The sequence below is a fragment of the Phalangium opilio genome, unplaced genomic scaffold, assembly GCF_054372755.1.
Source record: "Phalangium opilio isolate 3A_F unplaced genomic scaffold, DU_Popi_V2 ptg000209l_1, whole genome shotgun sequence".
Classification (NCBI taxonomy): Eukaryota; Metazoa; Arthropoda; class Arachnida; order Opiliones; family Phalangiidae; genus Phalangium; species Phalangium opilio.
The window spans coordinates 6,386,189-6,409,182 of NW_028324217.1; the positions used below are offsets into that span (position 1 = coordinate 6,386,189).

A 22,994-nucleotide genomic window follows, 5' to 3' on the forward strand; every position below is an offset into this window, starting at 1 on the left:
ATCTGAACCTAATTTGGATTTTAAAATCATTCGGAGGTATTTCCTGGGTGTTTCACTATGCAGACTGGTCTTATAATTAGAAGAAGAATCCTCCCTTTAATAAAATCATTATTATGACTTCATTGTGACTTTAACGTATAAAGTTTACGTTTTATCTAACTTACTTTTGTTTGACGTTCAAATAAGAAACTAAAATAAAATATCTTTCGCGCATGTACTTTCTACCAGAAACAATGCAACACAATTAACGTGACTGATATGATAAGATAATTTGATCGGCATATTTCCCAGAAATTGATACGCTTGAAGCATTTCTACTTGCTTATTAAGTTTACGTTTTTAGTTTGAAAAATACTTCTTTGCCTCGGTTACATTTAAATTTACCACAGCTAATAATTGAGGTATATAAATATATACATAAATGTCTCTTTTTGGTTTTAAACGAACACTAATTTTAATCAATAAAGGTTGGTACTTGGCTGCGTGAAGCTATATTATTACTCTAAGTGAATTCGCGCAAGCTAAAAGCGTTAAGCATATATACTAAAGATGGCTCAAGCGAAAGATAGACGACTGTATGACGCCGTTAGGAATAAAAACCTACGTGAAGTTTTAAAGTTGATCAGCGAAGGAGTGAATTTAGAAGACACATTTGACGATTATGAAAGAACGCCTTTAATCCAAGCTTGCGATATTAATGCAACGGATATTGCTCTAGCTCTAATTGAAAAAGGCGCTAATGTAAATGCACGTGATAAAAGAGGCAATACCGGATTAATGTACGCATCTGAATGGGAAAATATCTCAGTGGCCGATTCGTTAATACGTAACAGAGCTGAGATAAACGCTGTCAACATGTATGGAGACACTGCAATAACCATAGCGTGCAGAAACCGGGCTGTAAGAACGGTCCTTATTCTAATAACATGTGGTGCCAATGTAAACATAAGAAATATTGAAAATAGATCACCATTATTTTATGCGTGCGAAAAAGGTCTCACAGATGTTGTCGTATATTTTTTTCATAATGGAGCTGACGTTAACGAAGTTGATCTGGATGGAAACACTGCTTTACACCTGGCCTGTCAAAAGAGAAAAATAGAACTGCCGCATATTCTCATACAAAATCGTGCCAATGTGACCCTTCGTAATAAGGCCGGCCGCTCTCCGTTAAGTATTGCTTGCTACTGACGTTATTGTGTCTTTAGTACGTAACGGAGCTGAAGTTAACGAAAAGTGCGGTTTAAATAATGAAACGGCGTTACATTATGCTGCGTTAAAAAATCGCAGGAATATCATCAGCATGCTGTTACACAAAGGCGCTGATATGAATGTTTTAACCAAAAATGGCAAAACACCATTACAATTGGCTTTCGAAAATCAATGTAACGACGCCGTTGAAGTATTACGAAGATACGCCGAGCTATGCGCTATCACACCAAAAATAAACCCAGGTCAGAGTTCAGCTTCGAATAAATCAGATGATGTGGTCGAGTCAAACAAATGTGTCGAAAAAGAATTAGAAAAGGTGAACCAGAAATTTGTTCAAATTGATAAAACTTTGCGAACAATATTAACACGATTGGAACATTTGGAATCGAAAGCTAAATCGAATGATCAAGAAAATTTCAAAAATGTTTTGGAAATTGCCGGGATTGAATCGAAAGAAAACGAAGATTTAGATTTAATTTTGTTAAGATTAGCTACAATTTTGGGTTTATCTCTGCACGACAAAGACAACATAATCAGCGTACATCGACCAATTAGAACTTCACCTGCCACTGACAGTGCCTGCGTTGCTTGCTCAAACGTTATTGAAATAAAGTTTCGTACTTTCGAAACGACTCAGAATTGGTTGAAAGCATTCAAAGAAAAAAGGTCTTTAGGAATCACGGCGTCGGCTTTGGATCCTTCCTTGAAATCGGAAAAGATTTTCATCAATCAGAAGTTAACGCTTTACAACAAGAAACTTCGGCATCGCGCCAAATAATTCGCTAAAGATAAGAGATATAAATTCGTTTGGGTTCAAGATGGCAAGATATTTTTGAGTAAAAGACGAAAACAGTCGCGTTATCAGAATCAAACGTAACGCGGATTTACCAACCAAACTATAACATCAAGTACATTTCTTTATTTTTCAGATCATATGGTTCAATAAAAATTGTAAAGTAATGAAAATAATTGAAAGCTATATAAAATTATTTGAATAGTTCATTTGAATTGATTTAGGGTGAATGGAAGTGACACAAAATAATCTAAAAGTCGCTTTATTTTGATAAAATGACTTTAAAATCATTAGAATTGTAACTTTAAGAAAATTAATAAAACCTTATAAAATTATATAAAAAGGACTTGGTTTGTCCAAGCCTAAAAAACAAAACGATAAGAGTTTTTTCCAGTTGACTGAAGCGCGGATATTTTATTTTTCTATATAATTTTAAAGACAATCTGTATTTTACTACTCTTTAATTCAATCTCCAGATTTTACTGGTAATGGATTTATTTCCTATAAATTAATTGAAATAAAATATCTTATCTCAGATTTTTCAACAACAATTCCATTTCCAATTTTATCATGAAAAATCTGAGTTAAGTAATTTTTTATTTCAATTAATTTATAGGAAATAAATCCATTACCAGTAAAATCTGGAGATTGAATTAAAGAGTAGTAAAATACAGATTGTCTTTAAAATTATATAGAAAAATAAAATATCCGCGCTTCAGTCAACTGGAAAAAACTCTTATCGTTTTGTTTTTTAGGCTTGGACAAACCAAGTCCTTTTTATATAATATCTGTTCCTTCAGTCTTTATTTGTATTAATCTATTATAAAATAATATTTGCCTGAAATGCGAAATTTTTCACTTCTAGGACGAGGTTAAAAATGGTTCTACACTTCTACTAATTCTTATATGATACGGCTCACAATTCGTTTTAGAACCCGAGCTTTATAGTCAACTTCAAAACAAACCTGCCACGATTTTAAACTATCAAAGCCGTATCTTTTACAGTCCACTTTACGATTGCAATTATCCATGACATTGCGTGCACTGCCCTTGTACGTTTACAGTGATTGGCACCGTGGACAGTTATTTTAATTAAAATACCTAGGCCACAGGTCCAGTTTTAAAAATATCCTTATTTCCAACACTGATCCATCTATCCTTCCAGCTTTTACAATCACCCATTGCATAGACTCACTCAATAGTCTGCCTAAGCATGGATTTATAATAGAAGCTTACGCTTCCTGGATATTTCACTCACCTTAAAACGCGCACAACATTTATTCCTCGTCTGAAATAGTACCTGCCTGGCACGCGCGTTTGTGACGTAGAATTGAGGCAAATTCAGAGTTCTAATTTTGAATAGCGCGCGCGCACGCACGCCTAAAGAAAAACGTTTGCCTCAATTTCTACGTCATCAGCCCCCCAGTCCCCACCCGCGCGAATTTTTGTGACATAAATGTGTTTAAAATCAAAATGCCTTACTGAAGGCTACAGGGAAATATCCATGAAGCGTAAGCTTCTATTATAAATCCATGGCCTAAGTAAGGCAACTTAAGCCTTGGTCGAAACTAACATCTAAAATATAAATTAAAAAGGTATCTTAAGTATAGAATTTCAACCGAGACACATAATTAAACGAAAATTAGACCCGCCAGAGAAGTTTTTAATAAATATAGTGTTATATTTATTGAAAAATATCAAGTTAAAGTTTCAAGGCGGCGAAATGGCAAATTAGCGTCGTCTACTGTAGGGTAACGAACAATTAGCGTCGTCTGCTGTAGAATAATCTTTTGAGGTACTTACGTTTTTAATTAAATTAACATACTTAGACTTAATTAAATTTGATGAAACTTGAAAAAGGCACACCTTGAATAGTTACTTGTTAATTTAAATGTATTCCGAAAGCTAACTTGCATGTAGTTTTTAAATGATTCGATGTACAGGAGCACCAAAAACCCCATGTTATTCCTATGGGAAAATCGGCTAAAATCTGTGAATTTTCATTTAACATTACGGGAGGGTGTGGGATCTTATCTAGAAGGGCCTACCGGCCCTCTAGAATTATTTCTTCTATGCGTATGAATATAATTTGTTTGAGGGAGAATTGAAATGAGAGACAATAATCTGAAAGTCAATTTAGACTGATAAATGGGCATTAAATTCTTAAATTCACTATGAAAACTTTCCAAAAAACTTATGAAAATATTTAATTGTTAATAAATTAAGTATAATCTACTTAAAAATGTTTTTGCAATGTAGGTATTATTGAAGGGAAAATTAAAAAGCCAAACTGTAATTTTGTTTTAATTATAGTTGACGTGATAAGCCTAACTCTACTTTGATCTCCATTGATTGACCCACTAGTTCTATCAGATTGAGCCTTTTACTGTAGAAGCACGTCTTTCGATAAATTCATACAAAAATGTAAATTTTAATCGACCAAATGAAACGTTTTCGATCACTCTATATTCGATCATAAAGTTCTACAGGAGAGAGTACGGTGGAGTAGAAATGTTGATGCGCCATGTGCTGTGGCATTGAACGCCTCCCAGAATTCCTGGCGATTCGGTAGGGGCGTGGCAAGTGCTGCCCCGTAGCGTCATTTTTGAGTGTATATTTTTATTACACAGGGGGTGGGGCGACTCGTATGATCCAACCAAACCGTGGAGCATGCTGATAGTAGTTGATGGGTTACAGAGGCAGCGTTATACTGGGTGTATCTGATAAGTCTGCCACAAAGTAAAGAAATGAAATACTTTCACTTTACAAGCTTAGGAACACCTCAACCTTTAAACGTACACTTCTGCTAGATAAAGGCTCGTTAACGTTCTTAGATTCGAGTTTGTTGAAATTGTCTAACAAGATGGGCAGGCTTATATGTCTTCCTTGACTTGTGTACCAATTTCCTTGGTTTAATTAGGGGCCAATGTTTGGGGACCCGTACCTCTGAAACTAAATAATTCAGACCCCATGTTCTCTGACAATCTTCAAACAGTCTGACCCAAAAAACACGTAACCATTTGTTTTATGACATACTTATCAGAAACACTAGTAATATAACACCAAGAATATCTCAACGTATGTTTTTGGAAATTAAAATATTTTCAGATCTTTATTTAAACATTTTAGTATAATGTGCAAAAATTAGAAATTCTTGTTAAAACATTTGCTTAAGGCTTGAATTAATTAGTCAATTATGCAATTTAGTTGAATACATAATTTTAAACAAGAATGAAAAGGAAAGATTGGGAATTCAATGGCAACCTGAAATATTTGATATACAGTTTGTAGCATTTTTCATTTTCAACATCGATTAGGTCAATTTGATCGATTTTCATCGATATTTGGGTGATCGAACGCAGTTCGAATCGATCGTATTTTTCATTTATCGAACGCGTGCTGATCCAACATATGTTTTTCATTTTGATTAAACGGGAGGAAATCGTACACACTTATTTGAATTTTAAAAATCCCATGATATACTTCATTTCTTGGCAAAGTTAATCATTGGACATTTTCCATGTTTACCATGGTGACGTTACTATTACTAACCTTAATTTGACACTAGGGATAGTAGACCGTATGTTTTGTTATTCCCATTTTTATCACTGTACCCTTAAAGGGAGGGTGAAGTGGAAAATCGACTGATTTTTATCGACCAGTCGGCGTAGTGAAACATCCAGGAAATATCCCCGAATGATTTTAAAATTAAAATTAGGCTGAGATTTTATGGATAATTTGAAATAAGGACCTCTTATCGTGTAACGTTCTGCCTTCTTGCTAATAAAATTCTCTTGGCACGCTCCATGTCAAATGACACTTATCGCGAGATTTGATAAAATTTGCGCGCGATGTGATAAGCGTGGCACGAGATGTAGATCGTGCATCTGGAATTTTGAATTTTAAAATCATTCGGCGGTATTTTCTGGATGTTTCACTATGCAGACTGGTCTTTTAATTAGTAGAAAAATCGATAAAAAATCACTCGATTTTCCACTTCACCCTCCCTTTAACGAAATCATTATTAGATTCGACTATAATCAGAAATACATAGATTTCTTCTACTTGGAACCCTTAACAGGACATTTTCTGGGCCTTCCTGGTTGAATTAAAGGGGAGGAAGTGTAGCAACTGACACCCTTGACGTCATACGTAATGCACTTTAAATTTGAAACCACGTGATTTTGACGTTGCTAGCGACCTGTGCCGAGACTCCCGCGACCTATGAGCGTAGAAACAAGCAAGTTCTCTTAGCGTTATGTGAAAAAGTAGATTTAGGGTCGTTGGTTGTCCTAGCCAGTGAAACACTAGGAAGGAGGGGCGGGCGGTTTATCGAAGTTTTAAGCCCTTCCCCTTACCTTCAATCAGATATTAGTATGTGATCTATGACCTTTTAAAGATTCCAAGTAGAAGAATATATGTATTGCTGCTTTAATGTACAAAGTGTAAGTTTTAGTTCCCCTTAATCTAACTTCCTTTTGTTTGAAGTCAGATAAGAAAATCTTTCGCGCATGTACTTTCTGGCGGAAACAGTGAAACACAACGTAACTTAGAAGATAAATTAATCGGCATATTTCGCAGAGATTGATATGCTTGAAGGATTTCTATTTGCTTAATTAGTTCGGTCTACATTTCAGTTTGAAACAAAAAACAAACCTTCTTTGCCTCGGTTACATTTAAATTTACCACAGCTAATAATTGAGGTATGTTTTAATGGAACATTGCTTTTAATCAGTACAGGTGTCAGGTTGGTACTTGCGTGAAGCTATACTATTATTCTAAGTGAATTCGTGCAACCTAAAAGCTTTAAGCGTATCTACTAAAGATGGCTCAAGAGAAAGATAGACGACTGTTTGACGCCGTTAGGAATAAAAACATCAAAGAAGTTTTAAAGTTGATCAATGAAGGAGTGAATTTAGAAGACACATTTGATTATGATGAAAGTACGCCTTTAATCCAAGCTTGCTATAATAACGTTACGAATATTGCTCTGGCTCTAATTGAAAAAGGAGCTAATGTAAATGCGCGTGATGCAGATGGATATACTGGATTAATGTACGCATCTTTAAGGGGATATACCTCAGTGGCCTCTTTGTTAATACGTAACAGAGCTGACATAAACGCAGTCAACATATATGGAGACACTGCTTTAACCATAACGTGTGGAAAACGGGCTGCAAAAACGGCCCTTATTCTTATAGAAAATGGTGCCAATGTAAACGCAAGAAATAACCAGAATGAGTCACCATTAAGTTTGGCGTGCGAAAAAAATCTCACGGATGTTGTCGTATCTTTACTACATAATGGAACTGACGTTAACGAAGTTAACAAGGATGGAAACAGTGCTTTACACCTGGCTTGTCAAAATGGAAACGCGGAACTGGCGCTTATTCTCATACAAAATGGTGCCAATGTGGCAGTTCGTAATAAGACCAAGCGCTCTCCGCTAAGTTTTGCTTGCGAGAAGGGTCTCAGTGACGTCATTGTGTCTTTAATACGTAACGGAGTCGAAGTAAACGAAATGTGCGGTTTAAATAACGAAACAGCGTTACATTATGCTGCGGTAAATAATCATAAGGATATCATCGGCATGCTGTTAAATAATGGCGCTGATATAATTGCTTTAAACAAAAATGGCAAGACACCTTTAAAATTGGCTTGGGAAAACCAAAGTACCGAGGCCGTTGAAGCTATACGAAGTTACGCCGAACGTTCCGCTATCACACCAAAAATAAACCCAGGTACGAGTTCAGCTTCGAATAATTCTGATGATGTAGTCAAAACAATCAAAAATGTCGAAGAAGGATTAGAAAAGGTGAACCAGAAATTAGTTCTATTTGATAATACTTTGCAAACAATATTAACACGATTGGAACAATTGGAAACTAAAGCTAAATCAAATGATCAAGAAAATTTTAAAAGTGTTTTGGAAATTGCAGGAATTGAATCAAAAGAAAATGAAGATTTAATTTCTTTTTTTTAAGATTAGCTTCATTTTTGGGTTTATCTCTGCAAGATAAAGACAACATCATCAGCGTACATCGACCAATAAAATTTCACTTGACAGTGGCAGTGCCAGCGCTGCTACCAATTGCTCAAACGTAATTGAAGTAAAGTTTCGTACTTTGGAAACGACTCAGAATTGGTTGAAAGCTTTCAAAGAAAAAGGATCTTTGGGAATTACGGCGTCGGCTTTGGATCCTTCCTTGAAATCGGAGAAGATTTTCGTCAATCAGAAGTTAACGCATTACAACAAGAAACTTCTGCATTGCGCCAAAGAATTCGCTAAAGATAAGGGATATAAATTCGTTTGGATTCAAGATGGCAAGATACTTCTGCGTAAAGACGAAAACAGTCGCGTCATTAGAATCAAACGTGACGCGGATTTACCAAGTACATTTCATTATTTTTCATACAAAATGGTTCAATAAAAATTGTAACGTAAAGAAAATAATTAAAATCTGTGTAAAATGTTTTTGCAATGTAGGTATTATTGAAGGGAAAATTAAAAAGCCAAACAGTAATTTGGTTTTAATAGTTGACATGATAAGTCTAACGCTATTGTGATCTCCATTGATTGACCCACTAGTTCTATCAGATTGAGCCTTGAGAAGCACGTCTTTCGATAAATTCACACAAAAATGTAAAAATTAATAGACCAAATGAATCGTTTTCGATCACTCTATTGTCTATCATTAAGTTCTGAAGGAGAGAGTGCGGTGGAGTAGAAATGTTGATGCGCCATGTGCTGCGGCATTGAACGTCTCCCAGAGCACCTCGCGCTTTGGTAGGGGCGTGATAAGTGCTGCCACGTAGCGCCATTTTAGGAAACTGTTATTCCAGTTTATTTTTCTTTCTTAACGGGAAAATAGTGGCCTAGACGGCAAAATGTCATAGAACATTTTCCACTCAAAATTACCCTTAATTTATGGCAGACTTATCAGAAATACCCTGTATCAGAGATAGATTTCATCTCCATCTATTGCTCTCTCCGTCAATATTAAGTTATATCCCTCTACACCAAACCAATTTTGAAAATCGCAATTCTTCATTACTTCTAGCATAATTCGGGCGCCAGTTCCATGGCATTGTGAAGTATCACAAAGCAGGTTTGACTTGAAAAATAACTTATTTGTGTGTAGTCCAACGATTCCAGCTTTGCAAAGAGTATTTGATGAAGTGTACGTAATTACATGACTATTTTGATGATTTAGTAATGTGTTAATGATGCTTTACTGGCAATTATTGACGTTTTTAGATTTGTTGGCTTTACATTCCCAAATATCGAACAACTACAAAACTTAAATTTGCCAATAAGCTCTGAAGAATTTTTGGCCTTCATAAAGGAACAATGCAAAAAAGCCAGGGATGAAGTTGAAAAAAAGTAAATAATGTTAGCACGAGTTGTCGTTTAGAACTGTTAAATTGATAGTGAGCTACTGGGCGATGCGATTTTTAATTCATCGAAGGAGTAATTAAGTGGCAAGAATAGATGTGTCTGATGCGAATAATAGCCCCTTCCAAAACGTTTTGAAAAAATGTTCTTAGTCTGAGTCAGTTCAGTTCTTCCTACAAACAGGAAGTAGTTTCCCTGCATAGCCTTGTTCACAACCTAGATATGACGTTTTTTAGCTCCAAGTTAGCATGCGCGAAGAACTTAAACAACAAGATGCACAAGGCAGTCAAACTTTTTGGAAGGGGCTATTAGACGATATTAGTATTAAGTATTTTCCACCAGGGGCGCGCATGTAGTAATGGGAGGGACAAATGTCTTCTATCTCTGTTTTACCCTGCTCCCGCTTTAACAAATTGAGCAAGAAAACGGACTTTTTAATGTCGCATTTTTATACATTTCTTCAGCGACTGAATTCCGTTGCTAGTCCTGGAGTACTTCTTTTAGATTATAAAGAATTTTTCAATGTAAATTGAGATATTAGTAATTTTTTGGAAATACTATTTAATAAAATATCAGGGAAATTGGTACAAATCTCTTAGATGCAAAAAAGGGTGTAGGCAAGCCTCGGTATTGGGACTTACAAGGGGTTTGATCCATAGGCGTCTCTGCGCACTTTATGGACCCTAGAGCGCAGGCCCTGAAAATCGAGATGGAAGGCAATGTTTTACCCCAGTGTCTTTTCCTCTTAGTTACGTCGAAGAGGCTAATTGGAAATTTCGATTTAGTTGTGCGAAATTAACAAAATTAATTGTTATTATCCCGAGTGATAGAATTACACAATGCTATAATTTGGTATTAAATTTCCATCAGTATTTGGTTAATTATCGTTAATTTATGAACTGTATATTTATTATCCATGCGCATCTCTTGCCATATTACCTAAGAATCATTTATTTATTCTTATTTATTAATTTAACAGTTCTAATTGATTTAAATAACTTTTGATTGGAATTCACTATATGCATAAATAAACATCAATATTAATTTACCCATTTAAATTATTAGGTGGGTACCAAAATGTGCTCAGTTACTTATAGACCGCAAGGAAGATTGGGAAAAATTGGTTCCGATGATGGACCCAGCTCCTGAAGAATCACTCTATCGTGTAGAGAGGTATTATTCAACTGTTTCATGCGTCATGAGTCAACAATTACGATTTTTGGTGTTAAGGAGTTTAAAATCGTGGCTTTGTTTAATGGAGTCATTTTCTGTGAGTTCTGTATTTTAGTAACAAACATAACCCTGTAATACTCTCCATAAGTATGAGTCTAAAGGATATCATTATGCCCACGTATGCTGCGTCTCCTGGTGGCTGATTTTTCTGTAACATAAACCATCGCCTACTGTGATGTGATCTTATCTCTACCCCTAACCAGACTCAACCAAAGAAGTAAAATGACTTCTCTCCGGTTTGGAGGAAAACCTTTGATCGTAGATGGCGCTTTAATGTCATTAATTTTTTTCTGCTGAACAATTCCGATACTATGGAGAGCTACTAGGAAGGCTGTCGTTACGTCACACCCTCTTATCTCTTACCTCGGGACTGACTATTATATAGGAAGTCGGCAGTTTAGGCAATTCTATCTAGATGTCAAAGATTGACGTCACGTAAAGTGGTTTTTCTCCCTCACCGTAGCTTAATTTACTGTAGGCGTGTAAGAAGGATCCATACTAATAAAGAATGTTATAGGGTTATGTAACGATACATTTCTGCTAAGATTTCAACCCAAATTTTGTTATATTCACTTTTCTAAAGGGCGGAAATGATTTTGGTCAAAGTTACGCTGATTACCAGTTTTTGCAAAGACCAATTCTCCGCGTGAAAGCGGTTCAAAATGAGGATTGCACTTTATCCTTTGATCCCAATGCCTTAGAATTGAGTCAGATCGTACAAACGTGCCTGGAAAGTATTGTGGAAGTTGGACATTCTGTGCCAAGGGTAAGTTCACAAAATTATCACACCAACTGTCACACTTTTATACTTTTATGTAAAAGGGTGGTTGTTTGATTGTATAAGAAGTATAAAACACTTCTCTTCGAGAGAAGTGCACCATAAAGTGGGTGGGGTAATTGTAACTTGATTCTTGCCAACATCCCTAAACATTTGGAGCAGGATTACTAAACTGAATCACATACGTGATAAATAGTTCCCTCATCATTACTCTATTTGCGCTTAACTATTTGCCAAGGCGCAAGCACTTGTGTTTTTCGTCCCACGTCAAGATAATCAAGGTTTGTGGGTTGATTGCTGAGGATTTAGTACCAAACAATTATAGAGTTCACCCTAGCATGGTGCGATGCCCATATAAAAGTGAGATGAGTAGGAGAACCAACAGAAAGGGTACGTGAGCCCGGGAAGAATCATGTTACATAACTAAAGTACTAAGAGGATGCAGAGTGTCATCCTTCTTCAATTATTCCCTTCTGACTTTTGTAACTCTTTCAGTTTTATGTTTATATTATGAAACAAGTTGGGAAAACCAAAATATTACCTCTCCGAGTCTAGAAGAGGACTACTTACAAACTTATTTACCCAGATATGGAAATGTTTCTTTTTTTTATGAGCAAATAGTGCAGTTAAAATTTATGAAATATTAAAGCAGTATACAAAGCATAGCAAATATACTGTAAATCAGACGATATTTTACATCCAATAAGGATATACTTGTACACATTAAAATCATCCGATGGGGGAAAAACGGGAAATGAAGAGATAAAACTTTGGAGGGATATTACCTTTACGTGTTTGTAAAGGCCCAATTTTCTACTCCTCAACTGTATACCCTCTATGTTCAAAGCCATATTCACAACAGGGTTGCCATGTAAACACTATCCTCTCGTTTCACCTCAACGATTTTCTTAGTTTGTCAACATGACTGTTAACGTTACATAACACCAAAGCTAATTTGTGGCCACACACACTGAAGGTAAATGGGCACCATAAAAAGCATGAAAACACGAAGCTATAATCCGATTGCGATCAGACCTTTCTCTGATCTGGGCTGCGTTCAGCAGAGCTCACCAAAAAAGACAGCGGATTTGGAAAACGTTTACCTGTGAGCTCTGTCGTCATAGCTTTTCTCCGGTCATCGGTGTTTTAAAAATGACGCTAGCGCAATAAAGCGTGCAAGGTACCAAGGCTTAACAAAAATTGTATGATAACATATTTTAAGAGATAGATAACAACAACTTTTATAATTAAAATTAGAAACTAACATGTCTCTTAAACTTCTCGCGTGTTCAACTTGTTTCACGCTAATTAAATAGCTCTAGTCCCATCATAATCAGCAAGAGCTATTTGTATTAATTCCTCCATGCTTTTTTCGCCAAGCTGAGAACTACGCGTTTTACGTCACGTTATCCAAAAACCTGACTATTTTCCTTGAAGACCGTGCTGGCTCAGCGCTGAGCACCGTGACGTCAAAATTCAATAACAAAATCCCGTTCTGTAGGACACTGCTAACAGCGCTGAGCTCTTCTGAACGCGGCCCAGATTTCCACCATGATTATAAAGTCTAAGCCTAATTATTTAAAAGTGTATTTAACTTTCGGCTCACTCTGAACCGTTAATGTCTCTGTATTACAGAAACGAAAACCAAACCCAAGCGTTTACTTTTTGGTTCGATAGGCCTATTGACAAATAAAAGTTCATTTGACCAATATAGATGCGTTCGTCTTGAAACCCCTTTAGAAAAAATTATGCTATAAACAGATGTAGTATAGCTTAAGTAATATATAAACATCGATTTCAAATAATAATAATAAAAAATATTCTTGGGATATCAAAATGAAACAGAGCTTTATAGCTACAAAACCACTAAAGGCATCGAAATTACGAAAAATATTTCCATATATTAATTATGCATTATGAGAAAACCAAATATTAAGGTTCTGTAGGATTTTTTTCCACAAAACAAAGCGAACTGCTAACGCGGTGCACTAACGGACGGACACACACAGACTAAAACATAGGCTGCTTTTTAACTCTTTCCGTTTTAATTTTGAGTTGAGAAACTAGATTATCTTAAATATTAAAATAAATATAATTAATATTAAATATTTTCTTCGTTAGTTGTTCGCCTTATTGAGCGTTACATCGCGTTGATAAAGAACAATTAGACATTCTTGAGAGACTTGACTAATATTGGCGTTTGAAATGAAGCATACTCCGGTTGCTTTGCCTTACTCAAATAGGTAGTATATAAGGGTGTCGATCTACAGCTAAAAGCAAGAACAACCGCAATTGCGAAAACCTTTGGTGGTGATCCCACCCTAGGGAGGCTAGACGTTTCTCGTAACCCTAGCTGATCGCCGCGAATGTCTTAAACCCAACGATGACGATGGAGTAGAAGCCAGGTGTACAGACTGGTGTCCAAGTGGAATGGACGAAGACCAGAAGATGTTGGTGATTAGAAGCCAGGTGTACAGACTGGTGTCCAAGTGGAATGGACGAAGACCAGAAGATGGTGGTGATTAGAAGCCAGGTGTACAGACTGGTGTCCAAGTGGAATGGACAAAGAGAAGAAGATGGTGGTGATTAGAAGCCAGGTGTACAGACTGGTGTCCAAGTGGAATGGACGAAGACCAGAAGATGGTGGTGATTAGAAGCCAGTATGTACAGACTGGTGTCCAAGTGGAATGGACGAAGACCAGAAGATGGTGGTGATTAGAAGCCAGGTGTACAGACTGGTGTCCAAGTGGAATGGACGAAGAGAAGAAGATGGTGGTGATTAGAAGCCAGGTGTACAGACTGGTGTCCAAGTGGAATGGACGAAGACCAGAAGATGGTGGTGATTAGAAGCCAGTATGTACAGACTGTTGTCCATGTGGTATGGACGAAGACCAAAAGATGGTGGTGATTAGAAGCCAGTATGTACAGACTGGTGTCCATGTGGGATGGACGAAGATGAAAAGTTGGTGGTGAATAGAAGCCAGTATGTACAGACTGGTGTCCAAGTGGAATGGACGAAGACCAGAAGATGGTGGTGATTAGAAGCCAGTATGTACAGACTGGTGTCCATGTGGGATGGACGAAGACCAAAAGATCGTGGTGGTTAGAAGCCAGTAAGTACAGACTGGTGTCCGTGTGGGATGGACAAAGACCAGAAGATGCTGGTGTGAGAACTCAAGTAGAGGAGCCATTTCCGTGACTGTGAAAGCAGTTCGGAAATGGCGAACACGTTTGCTCCGATTTGGAAACTGCGAACGCGGTCACGTGGGTGTAACAACAGACACACACACACACACGTCGAAATTAGAACCTCTCCGTGACATACGTCACTCGGAGAGGTAAAAATTCCACTGAACTTAAATCCGGGACCATAATATTTTGGTGAAAATTTCAACGACATCGTTCCAATAGTTTATTTTAGGAAAAATAAAGTTGCTAATTAAGCGTGGTTTTCATTTCCATAAAGTTAATCGCAGAATTTGACGAAAAACTGAAAAATTTCCATAGAAATAACATGGGAATGTTTCCCAACTAACCCAGTTTGTAACTACGCCCTTAAAAAATAACTCTGCGTTTAAAGCCTTATATTTAGAGTTGACGCCTATTTTTTATATTTTATGAAGATGCCCAATTTAACAAAATATTGAAGTGTGACTTTTGTTCACAAAACATTATTTTTAACTGAACACGTAACGTGCATTTAAGGTTGAAAAATGCCTGTTTCCTGAAATGGCTGATGACCCAGCTATGTATTTACATACAACATCAATTGATGATTGGGAAGTGAAATATTTCACCAAAAGGGCAGCGGAAATTGTGGAAGTTAATGTTATCGGTCCACAAAAGTAATTTGTTTAAACATGTACATGGCCTTTTTGCATTTTCTAATTCAGAATTACGTAGGTATCTGATATCTTACGATCGCTACATTAATCTTCTCAACGGTACTGTGTGCAAAGAAATAGAACAACTACTTAAAGATAACCATGACGTCTCTGTGTTTAGCGAAGTATGTTTAAATTGCTTCAATATTTAATTTTTATTCAAAAACGCATATAAAATAATGAACAATTCGAATTTGAACAATGCGTTTGGTATAACTACAACCTTGAAACCATATCAAACGTCTTTGGACCTTCAATTTAGATATTAGTAAGAAAGGATGTCTAGTTTACTAGGGAGAAGGTATAAGATGCCTAAGTATTCGCGCGCCATAGTCCCAGTCCCCCTTTCAAAATTCAAGGGGGGGGGGCGTAAAAGGAGGCCGGGCTATTTCGCCTCTCCTCAGTCGGAAAATACGTAACTTTCGTCATTCGCGTCGCGCTGACGTGAGTTTTCAAGAACGAATGAGATGCTGGTTGTAATTTTGAGGCGGGGATTAACTCCGGACCCTATACCTTTGGACTGGAGATAAAACTAGAAATGTGGCGAATTTATATGTTCTCCCTAGTAAACTAGATATCCCTTCTTGATATTAGTATGGGGTCTATGGCCTCTTTGAGATTTCAATTCGAAGAAATCTACGTATTCCTATTATCAATAGACATTTATCTAAAACTTTCGTATTTTATATGCTCTTTTGAATATAAAGTAAAATTCTTGCAAGAACCATTAATTTAAATTACAAAACATATTGGCTACCTTAAGAAACTAGAGCATTTAATTGAGTTGAAAAAAGAAGTGACACTTCGAAAGACGACAATACCGTTAAGTCTGGTCAGTTTAGATTGCGAAAATTTAAAAGATTCATTGTGTACCATTATTGACGAACTTTATGAGCGTATTGTGGTTTGTAAAATGGAAGAAAACAGAACGCGTAACCGAGAGTAAGTACTTTCCTTATTTCATGTTGTCGCAGTTTGAATTTGTTTGCTTATTTCAAATATTATTCTAGAATATGCCAAGAATTTGAAGATATGTCCGAAAATTTAAGCAAAGTACCAGCTACGACTGAAGACTTAGTTGAACTTTCGGATTATTTGAAACACGTTAGTTCCAACACCCACAGTTTCTGTATTTGTACTTAATCGCAACGATAAAAACCCATTTAAAACCTGGGAACGTATGAAGTGCCATCTATGGTTTAAATGAACTCGCAGTTGCTCATTGGGTTAATGCTATAGGCCCTTTTCAAAGTCAGGAGGTAGAATAGAATATTGTGTTTGACCTCCTTGACCTTAAGACGGAAAATCCGATATGTTTACAAAACAAAGACGTTAGATATGGCTTCAAACAATAGACCATTTCAATGTAACTAAAACTAATCCGCCTTGCCTTCCACCTCGCTTTTTGGCGCATGCGCTTTACCATTCTCAGGTTTTTTATGGTTAAGTACTTTATAGACTCGTCCTGATTATTGTACTAGTAATTGAAAGTACTTATGAAGCGTTTAAGTCCAATAGGCCATCTGTGGCTTAGATTAAGTATTTGGAATAATCAGTAATCTTTTGTACAAAATTACACCTTAGTGTACTGACATTAAGATATTTGACCTCAAAGATGAAATTAAGCAAGCTGGTCGTAGGGTGTTATTTCTTGCTCAGTATGCAACCATCACAGGTATGAAGAAAAAGAAATATAATTTTTAGCCTACTTTCATCGAATCATAATTTTTGAATTTATTAGTCGAGGATGTGGCTTTGAATAAACGGGTTTTCAACTGGCCACAAGATATCAAAACTGTCTTCGAACTAGCTCGAATTCGAACGACAGCTAAACGCGATCAAGTCGAAGATGAACTTCAAGCCCGTATTGTTGTTTTTGAGAAACGGTTGCAGGATTTGAAAATTATTATCAATCTATTCAGAAAGAAAGAAGTAGGCCTATGATTGTACATGCTCGATTTGCGAAGTTCTGTTAAATTCGTGTTACAATTAAGGGAACGCTAAATGAAGAAATAAAGGCCAATGTGCATCAATTAGACTCGTTAACGGATGATTTAGTGTTGGCTAAGAAGGAGCTGGATGAGATAAACCATGAACAGAATTTGTTGGGTTGGGAACAGTCGCCGTTTCCGCTTCTGGCCGCATTGATACAACAGAAAGAACCTTACGATATTTTGTGGCACATGCAAAAGGATTTTAATGAGAAATATAATCGATGGTTTAAAGGTAGGTTGTTGAACTAATAATAAATTTTGATCATAGGTCAAGGCGAAAAACTTCGTAAACGATATTGATCGATCGTTCGTTTTGAAAATGCGAATGATCGATAGCTCTATAAGTGGATCGAAGCTTTTGACTTGCGAATGGTCGATTGCCATCTAAGAGGATCGAAGCGTTCGCCTTCCGAATGATCGATAGCTCTTTAAGATAATGGAAGCTTTCGACTCGCAATTGATCGATAGCTCTATAAGATAATCGAAGCGTTTGTCTTGCGAATGATCGATGCCTATAGCGTAAATGATTGGTTCATCTTAAAATTGCCATTTTATGGTGCATATGATAATTTTGGTGCATATAATCGATGTTTGTGGGCCATATGATCGTCACGCGTTTCAAAATAATCGAGTCGTTAAATTCTCGTTTTGCACCATCATTTAATGACATGCTGTTGATTGATTTGCAGGTTGAAATAATCATTTATTGGTTTATAAGGACTGAATTTCAACATTAATTCTCACACAGTAATTGTACTTTTTGCTAATATTTTGTTTTTCAATTCAGGTCCAATACAAGGCCTAAATGCCGATGAAATTCGGGAAGACATAGAATCAATGGGGCGTACGGCCTTTCGATTAACAAAATCATTTTCCGATCAACCTTCTCCACGAAAGGTTGCCGAAGCTCTGAAAGCATCCATAGATGAATTCAAGCAATATATTCCCGTGTTAACTATCGTTTGCAATCCCGGGTTGAGGGGCAGACATTGGGAAAATGTTAGTTGGCCTACTATTAATACCGTAGAAGATTAGGCTAACTATTAAATCCATGCGTAGATGAGTAATATCATGGGTTTGGAATCACCACCAAGCCTGGACTGTTCTCTAAGCGAAATGATTGGCTTAGGCGTAGCTGAATATTTGCCAAAGTCAGTAGTATAAAGGGCGTTTCTGATAAGTCTTCCATAAATGAAAGGGTGTGTTTTTTGGGTCAGCATTTAGTTACGAAGATATGGGTTCCCAAACAAGGAAATAGTCATACATGTGGAGTATTTGGCTTTGCTTTACCAGCGTAGACGAACTTCTACCTATTTAATAGCACACTTCTACCCATTCAAGAGTACACCTTTACCCATTCAAGAGTACACCTTTACCCTTTTAAGAGTACACTTTTACCCATTTAATAGTGCACTTCCACCCATTTAATAGTACACTTCTACCCATTTCATAGACCACTTCTACCCATTTAATAGACCACTTCTACCCATTTAATGGTACACTTCTACCCATTTAATAGACCACTTCTACCCATTTAATAGACCACTTCTACCCATTTAATAGACCACTTCTACCCATTTAATAGACCACTTCCATCCATTTAATAGACCACTTCTACCCATTTAATGGTACACTTCTACCCATTTAATAGACCACTTCTAGCCATTTAATGGTACACTTCTACCCATTTAATAGACCACTTCTACCCATTTAATAGACCACTTCTACCCATTTAATAGACCACTTCCATCCATTTAATAGACCACTTCTACCCATTTAATGGTACACTTCTACCCATTTAATAGACCACTTCTACCCATTTAATGGTACACTTCTACCCATTTAATAGACCACTTCTACCCATTTAATAGACCACTTCTACCCATTTAATAGACCACTTCCATCCGTTTAATAGACCACTTCTACCCATTTAATGGTACACTTCTACCCATTTAATAGACCACTTCTACCCATTTAATAGACCACTTCTACCCATTTAATAGACCACTTCCATCCATTTAATAGACCACTTCTACCCATTTAATGGTACACTTCTACCCATTTAATAGACCACTTCTACCCATTTAATAGACCACTTCTACCCATTTAATAGACCACTTCTACCCATTTAATAGACCACTTCTACCCATTTAAAGGTACACTTTTACCATTTAAAGGTACACTTTTACCATTTAAAGGTACACTTCTACCATTTAAAGGTACACTTCTACCATTTAATAGTACACTTCTACCATTTAATAGTACAGTCCTGCGAGATAAAGGTTCAATACCGTTCTTAGATTGAATACTGATCTGTCTTACCCCACATATGCGACTATTTCCTTGTTTAATGGGCCAATGTTTGGGAGCCCATATCTTTGTAACTAAATATTGTAGACCCCATGTTCTTTGACACTTTCCACCATCTCAGTCTGACCCAATGAACACACACTTTTATTCATGGTAGACTTATCAAAAACATCCTGTATATCCCTGTTTTAACCTTAACTGAATTTTACAACTTTGATATATCAGACTCGAGGACGTTGGTGCGACAGCTAGCAAAGAATATTCGCTTGAAAAATCACTGGAAAAGATGAAGAATGAGTGGAATGATGTTACTTTTGAGTTTATCAAATATCGGGAAACGGGGGTGTCGATCCTTTCGGCCGTTGAGGACGTTCAGGCCTTGCTTGACGAGCATACTTTGAAAGTTCAAACCATGAGGGCCTCGCCTTATATCAAACCGTTTGAAGACGAAGTTAGAGAGTGGGAAGAAAAGTTGATGGCGGTTCAGGATATTCTCGATGCTTGGTTGAAGGTGAATTGTCGTTTTTATGTCATCCCTGAGCACCGTGTAGGATCATTGCCACTTGCTTTTTCAGCTCTATTACTTATATTATGTTCATATAAAACTATTTTGCGCTACTTGATTGGAACGCCTCAAAATTTTGATAGAACGTGAAGTTCAACTTCGATATTGTTGCACATTTTTTTGTTCGATGCCCGGTTGTTGGTTCTCCTACAAGTATAGTGAAATCACTTGAACAATGCAACTAAAACCATGCAAATAGGGCTTTATTTTTGTTACCTCTTCAAGTGAACTAAGTCGGAGATTTTTGCACTAACTGTAACTATTAAGCAATGCGAATTAATGACGAAAATAATAATAATTTATTGTAATTATATTTCATTCAATATTTATAAAAACATTTGCTCTTCAAAGTTAATGTAGAACGATTAATAAATGCATTTTTACTAGTTCATTTAGTTGAACTCCGACAGATACAACAGTTTTCCTGCTCACATATTATGTTGCTCTTATTCGTGTATCTCGCTCACATGTGGTTTCACATTCAAAGAAAACTGAGAAACTCATTTCTTTCGTGCACATTTAATTGTATTGTCGCAATTCTTATTTTTCTGAGCACCCATGAAAGCTTTGAATTACGAATCACTTCGCAATAAAACACTTCGAAATATTCGCAACATTTAGTGCCAAGCGACATGGTTGTATTTGGAACCCATATTCAGTTCCGAAGATATCATGAAACAAATGCCGGAAGAAGGAACTAAATTTTTGAATGTTGATAATACATGGCGTCAAATTACGTCAACCGCTGTATGAAAATTAAATTTTTTATAATATATTAAATTAATTCATGATTTAAAAAGAAATCCACTTCCACTTTTAAAAGGTAAATGACCCACGGATACTCGTGGCAACAAGCCAACCAAATCTCTTAAAACTCCTGGAAGATTCGAACACATTATTGGAAGAAATTCAAAAAGGTCTCAATGAATACCTTGAAAAGAAACGTGTATTTTTCCCAAGATTTTTCTTTCTATCAAATGACGAATTACTTGAAATCTTATCCGAGACAAAAGACCCATTACGAGTACAACCGCATTTAAAAAAATGTTTCGAAGGTATTGCTCGTCTTAAATTCACTGACGATTTAAGAATAGTGGCAATGATTAGCGCCGAAGGTGAAGAAGTTCAGTTTAACGATGATATTCGACCTACAGAAGCTTCGGTGAGTTTGTTGAGCACTGATTTCAAAGTTATCTTGCAATCTAAGTTTGCGTATTTCGTGTCGTAGGGAATGGTTGAGAAATGGCTCTCTGATGTTGAGATGGAAATGGTTTCGTGTTTAAAATCAATCATTAAGGAATCTCTCATAGATTACAATGAAATTTCACGTGAAAAATGGGTTCAAAAATGGCCCGGTCAGATTGTTTTGTGTGTGAGTGCGATACAGTGGACTGCGCAAGTTATCGAAGCAATTGAGACGCAACAATTGCAGGTACCATTGTATCTTAACTAGCTTTGGTTATTGCATATGATATATAAATATAATTCATTATGAGCAATTTAATTAACAGAAATATATCGAAAAAAGCAACAAGCAAATTGACGACATTGTAAGACTGGTTAGAGGTCAACTGGACCAGGGTAGACGAATTACCCTTGAGGCTCTGATAGTTATGGACGTTCATGGTAAGATACGTAAAATACTTCTTCATGAACCTTCTAAGAAATAATTCGTGTACCGGGTTTTACATTGGTTACTGAGATCTAGTCGTGTAATGACGCGGTTGGAACGTCAAAGATTCTCGTAAAGCGACACCTAGTGAGATGATATAAAAGTCTTAGTAATTAAGGGTTAAATGGACAGCTGGACTTCAAAACCGAGCTTGGTCAATTTTCGCGTCGTTCTCGAATTAGCTTTCAGTAAAGTTGTACAATTAGAAACCATTGAAAGTGTCATATTTATGCAACATATTATAAACTTATGATAATAGACTATTCCATTAATAACTCTTAGAGTAACCAACATATAATAGGTGTGGACGCCATCTTAGGGTATTTCCCTCGCGCCCAAAGGCAACGCGGAAGGATATCCAACTCGCACTGCCTGCTTCTTTGAGCGCGGAAATCAACCTAAGATGGCGGCCTCCCTTCCTGTGTGTTTGCTTCTCTGCAGGAATTAATTTAATGGTCTTTACCTTATTTTAACAGCTAGGGACGTCGTTGTCGAACTAGCCAATCACAAAGTATCCAACATTGGTGATTTTCATTGGATAAGCCAAATGCGATACTATTGGGAAATGGAAAAAGTAATTGTCCGCATGATAACCACTGATGTCGACTACGGATTCGAGTATTTGGGAAACTCTAACCGTTTGGTCATAACGCCCTTAACTGACCGATGTTTTCGTACCCTAATGGGTGCTTTGAAACTAACGCTTGGTGGTGCGCCGGAAGGACCAGCTGGTACAGGAAAAACCGAAACCTGCAAAGATCTAGCCAAAGCCGTAGCGAAACAATGCGTCGTCTTTAATTGCTCCGAGGGTTTGGATTATAAATCCATGGGAAAATTCTTCAAAGGCTTAGCTCAAGCCGGTGCCTGGGCTTGTTTTGATGAGTTTAACCGTATTGAATTGGAAGTTTTGTCGGTTTTGGCGCAACAGATACATTGCATACAACAAGCGGTAGCGTCTTGCGTCAAGAGTTTCATGTTTGAAGGAACAGATATTAAACTAAATCCGACATGCGCAATTTTTATCACCATGAATCCTGGTTATGCTGGAAGACAGGAGTTACCTGACAATTTAAAGGTGAGCTTATTATTATTTATAATATAGTAGCATTTAGGAATGACCATCATGACTAAAATGTTTCATACGAAGAAACGCGAAA

The 22,994-nt window shown here is 36.7% G+C and overlaps 1 protein-coding gene across 1 annotated transcript in view; it reads left to right on the forward strand.

Moving 5' to 3' along the window:
- LOC149618702 (dynein axonemal heavy chain 3-like) overlaps nt 1-22,994 on the forward strand; it is a 75,107-nt gene that overhangs the window by 26,914 nt on the left and 25,199 nt on the right. Inside the window, exons 4-22 of the mRNA XM_089855181.1 lie at nt 9,067-9,186; nt 9,264-9,389; nt 10,467-10,671; nt 11,218-11,400; nt 15,118-15,257; nt 15,316-15,421; nt 16,060-16,238; nt 16,307-16,400; nt 16,881-16,971; nt 17,038-17,228; nt 17,291-17,522; nt 18,078-18,289; nt 18,350-18,441; nt 19,826-20,111; nt 20,787-20,912; nt 20,989-21,327; nt 21,394-21,597; nt 21,677-21,791; nt 22,314-22,912. Coding sequence (XP_089711307.1) covers nt 9,067-9,186; nt 9,264-9,389; nt 10,467-10,671; nt 11,218-11,400; nt 15,118-15,257; nt 15,316-15,421; nt 16,060-16,238; nt 16,307-16,400; nt 16,881-16,971; nt 17,038-17,228; nt 17,291-17,522; nt 18,078-18,289; nt 18,350-18,441; nt 19,826-20,111; nt 20,787-20,912; nt 20,989-21,327; nt 21,394-21,597; nt 21,677-21,791; nt 22,314-22,912 — 3,640 coding nt within the window. The remainder of the gene's footprint in view (nt 1-9,066; nt 9,187-9,263; nt 9,390-10,466; nt 10,672-11,217; nt 11,401-15,117; nt 15,258-15,315; nt 15,422-16,059; nt 16,239-16,306; nt 16,401-16,880; nt 16,972-17,037; nt 17,229-17,290; nt 17,523-18,077; nt 18,290-18,349; nt 18,442-19,825; nt 20,112-20,786; nt 20,913-20,988; nt 21,328-21,393; nt 21,598-21,676; nt 21,792-22,313; nt 22,913-22,994) is intronic.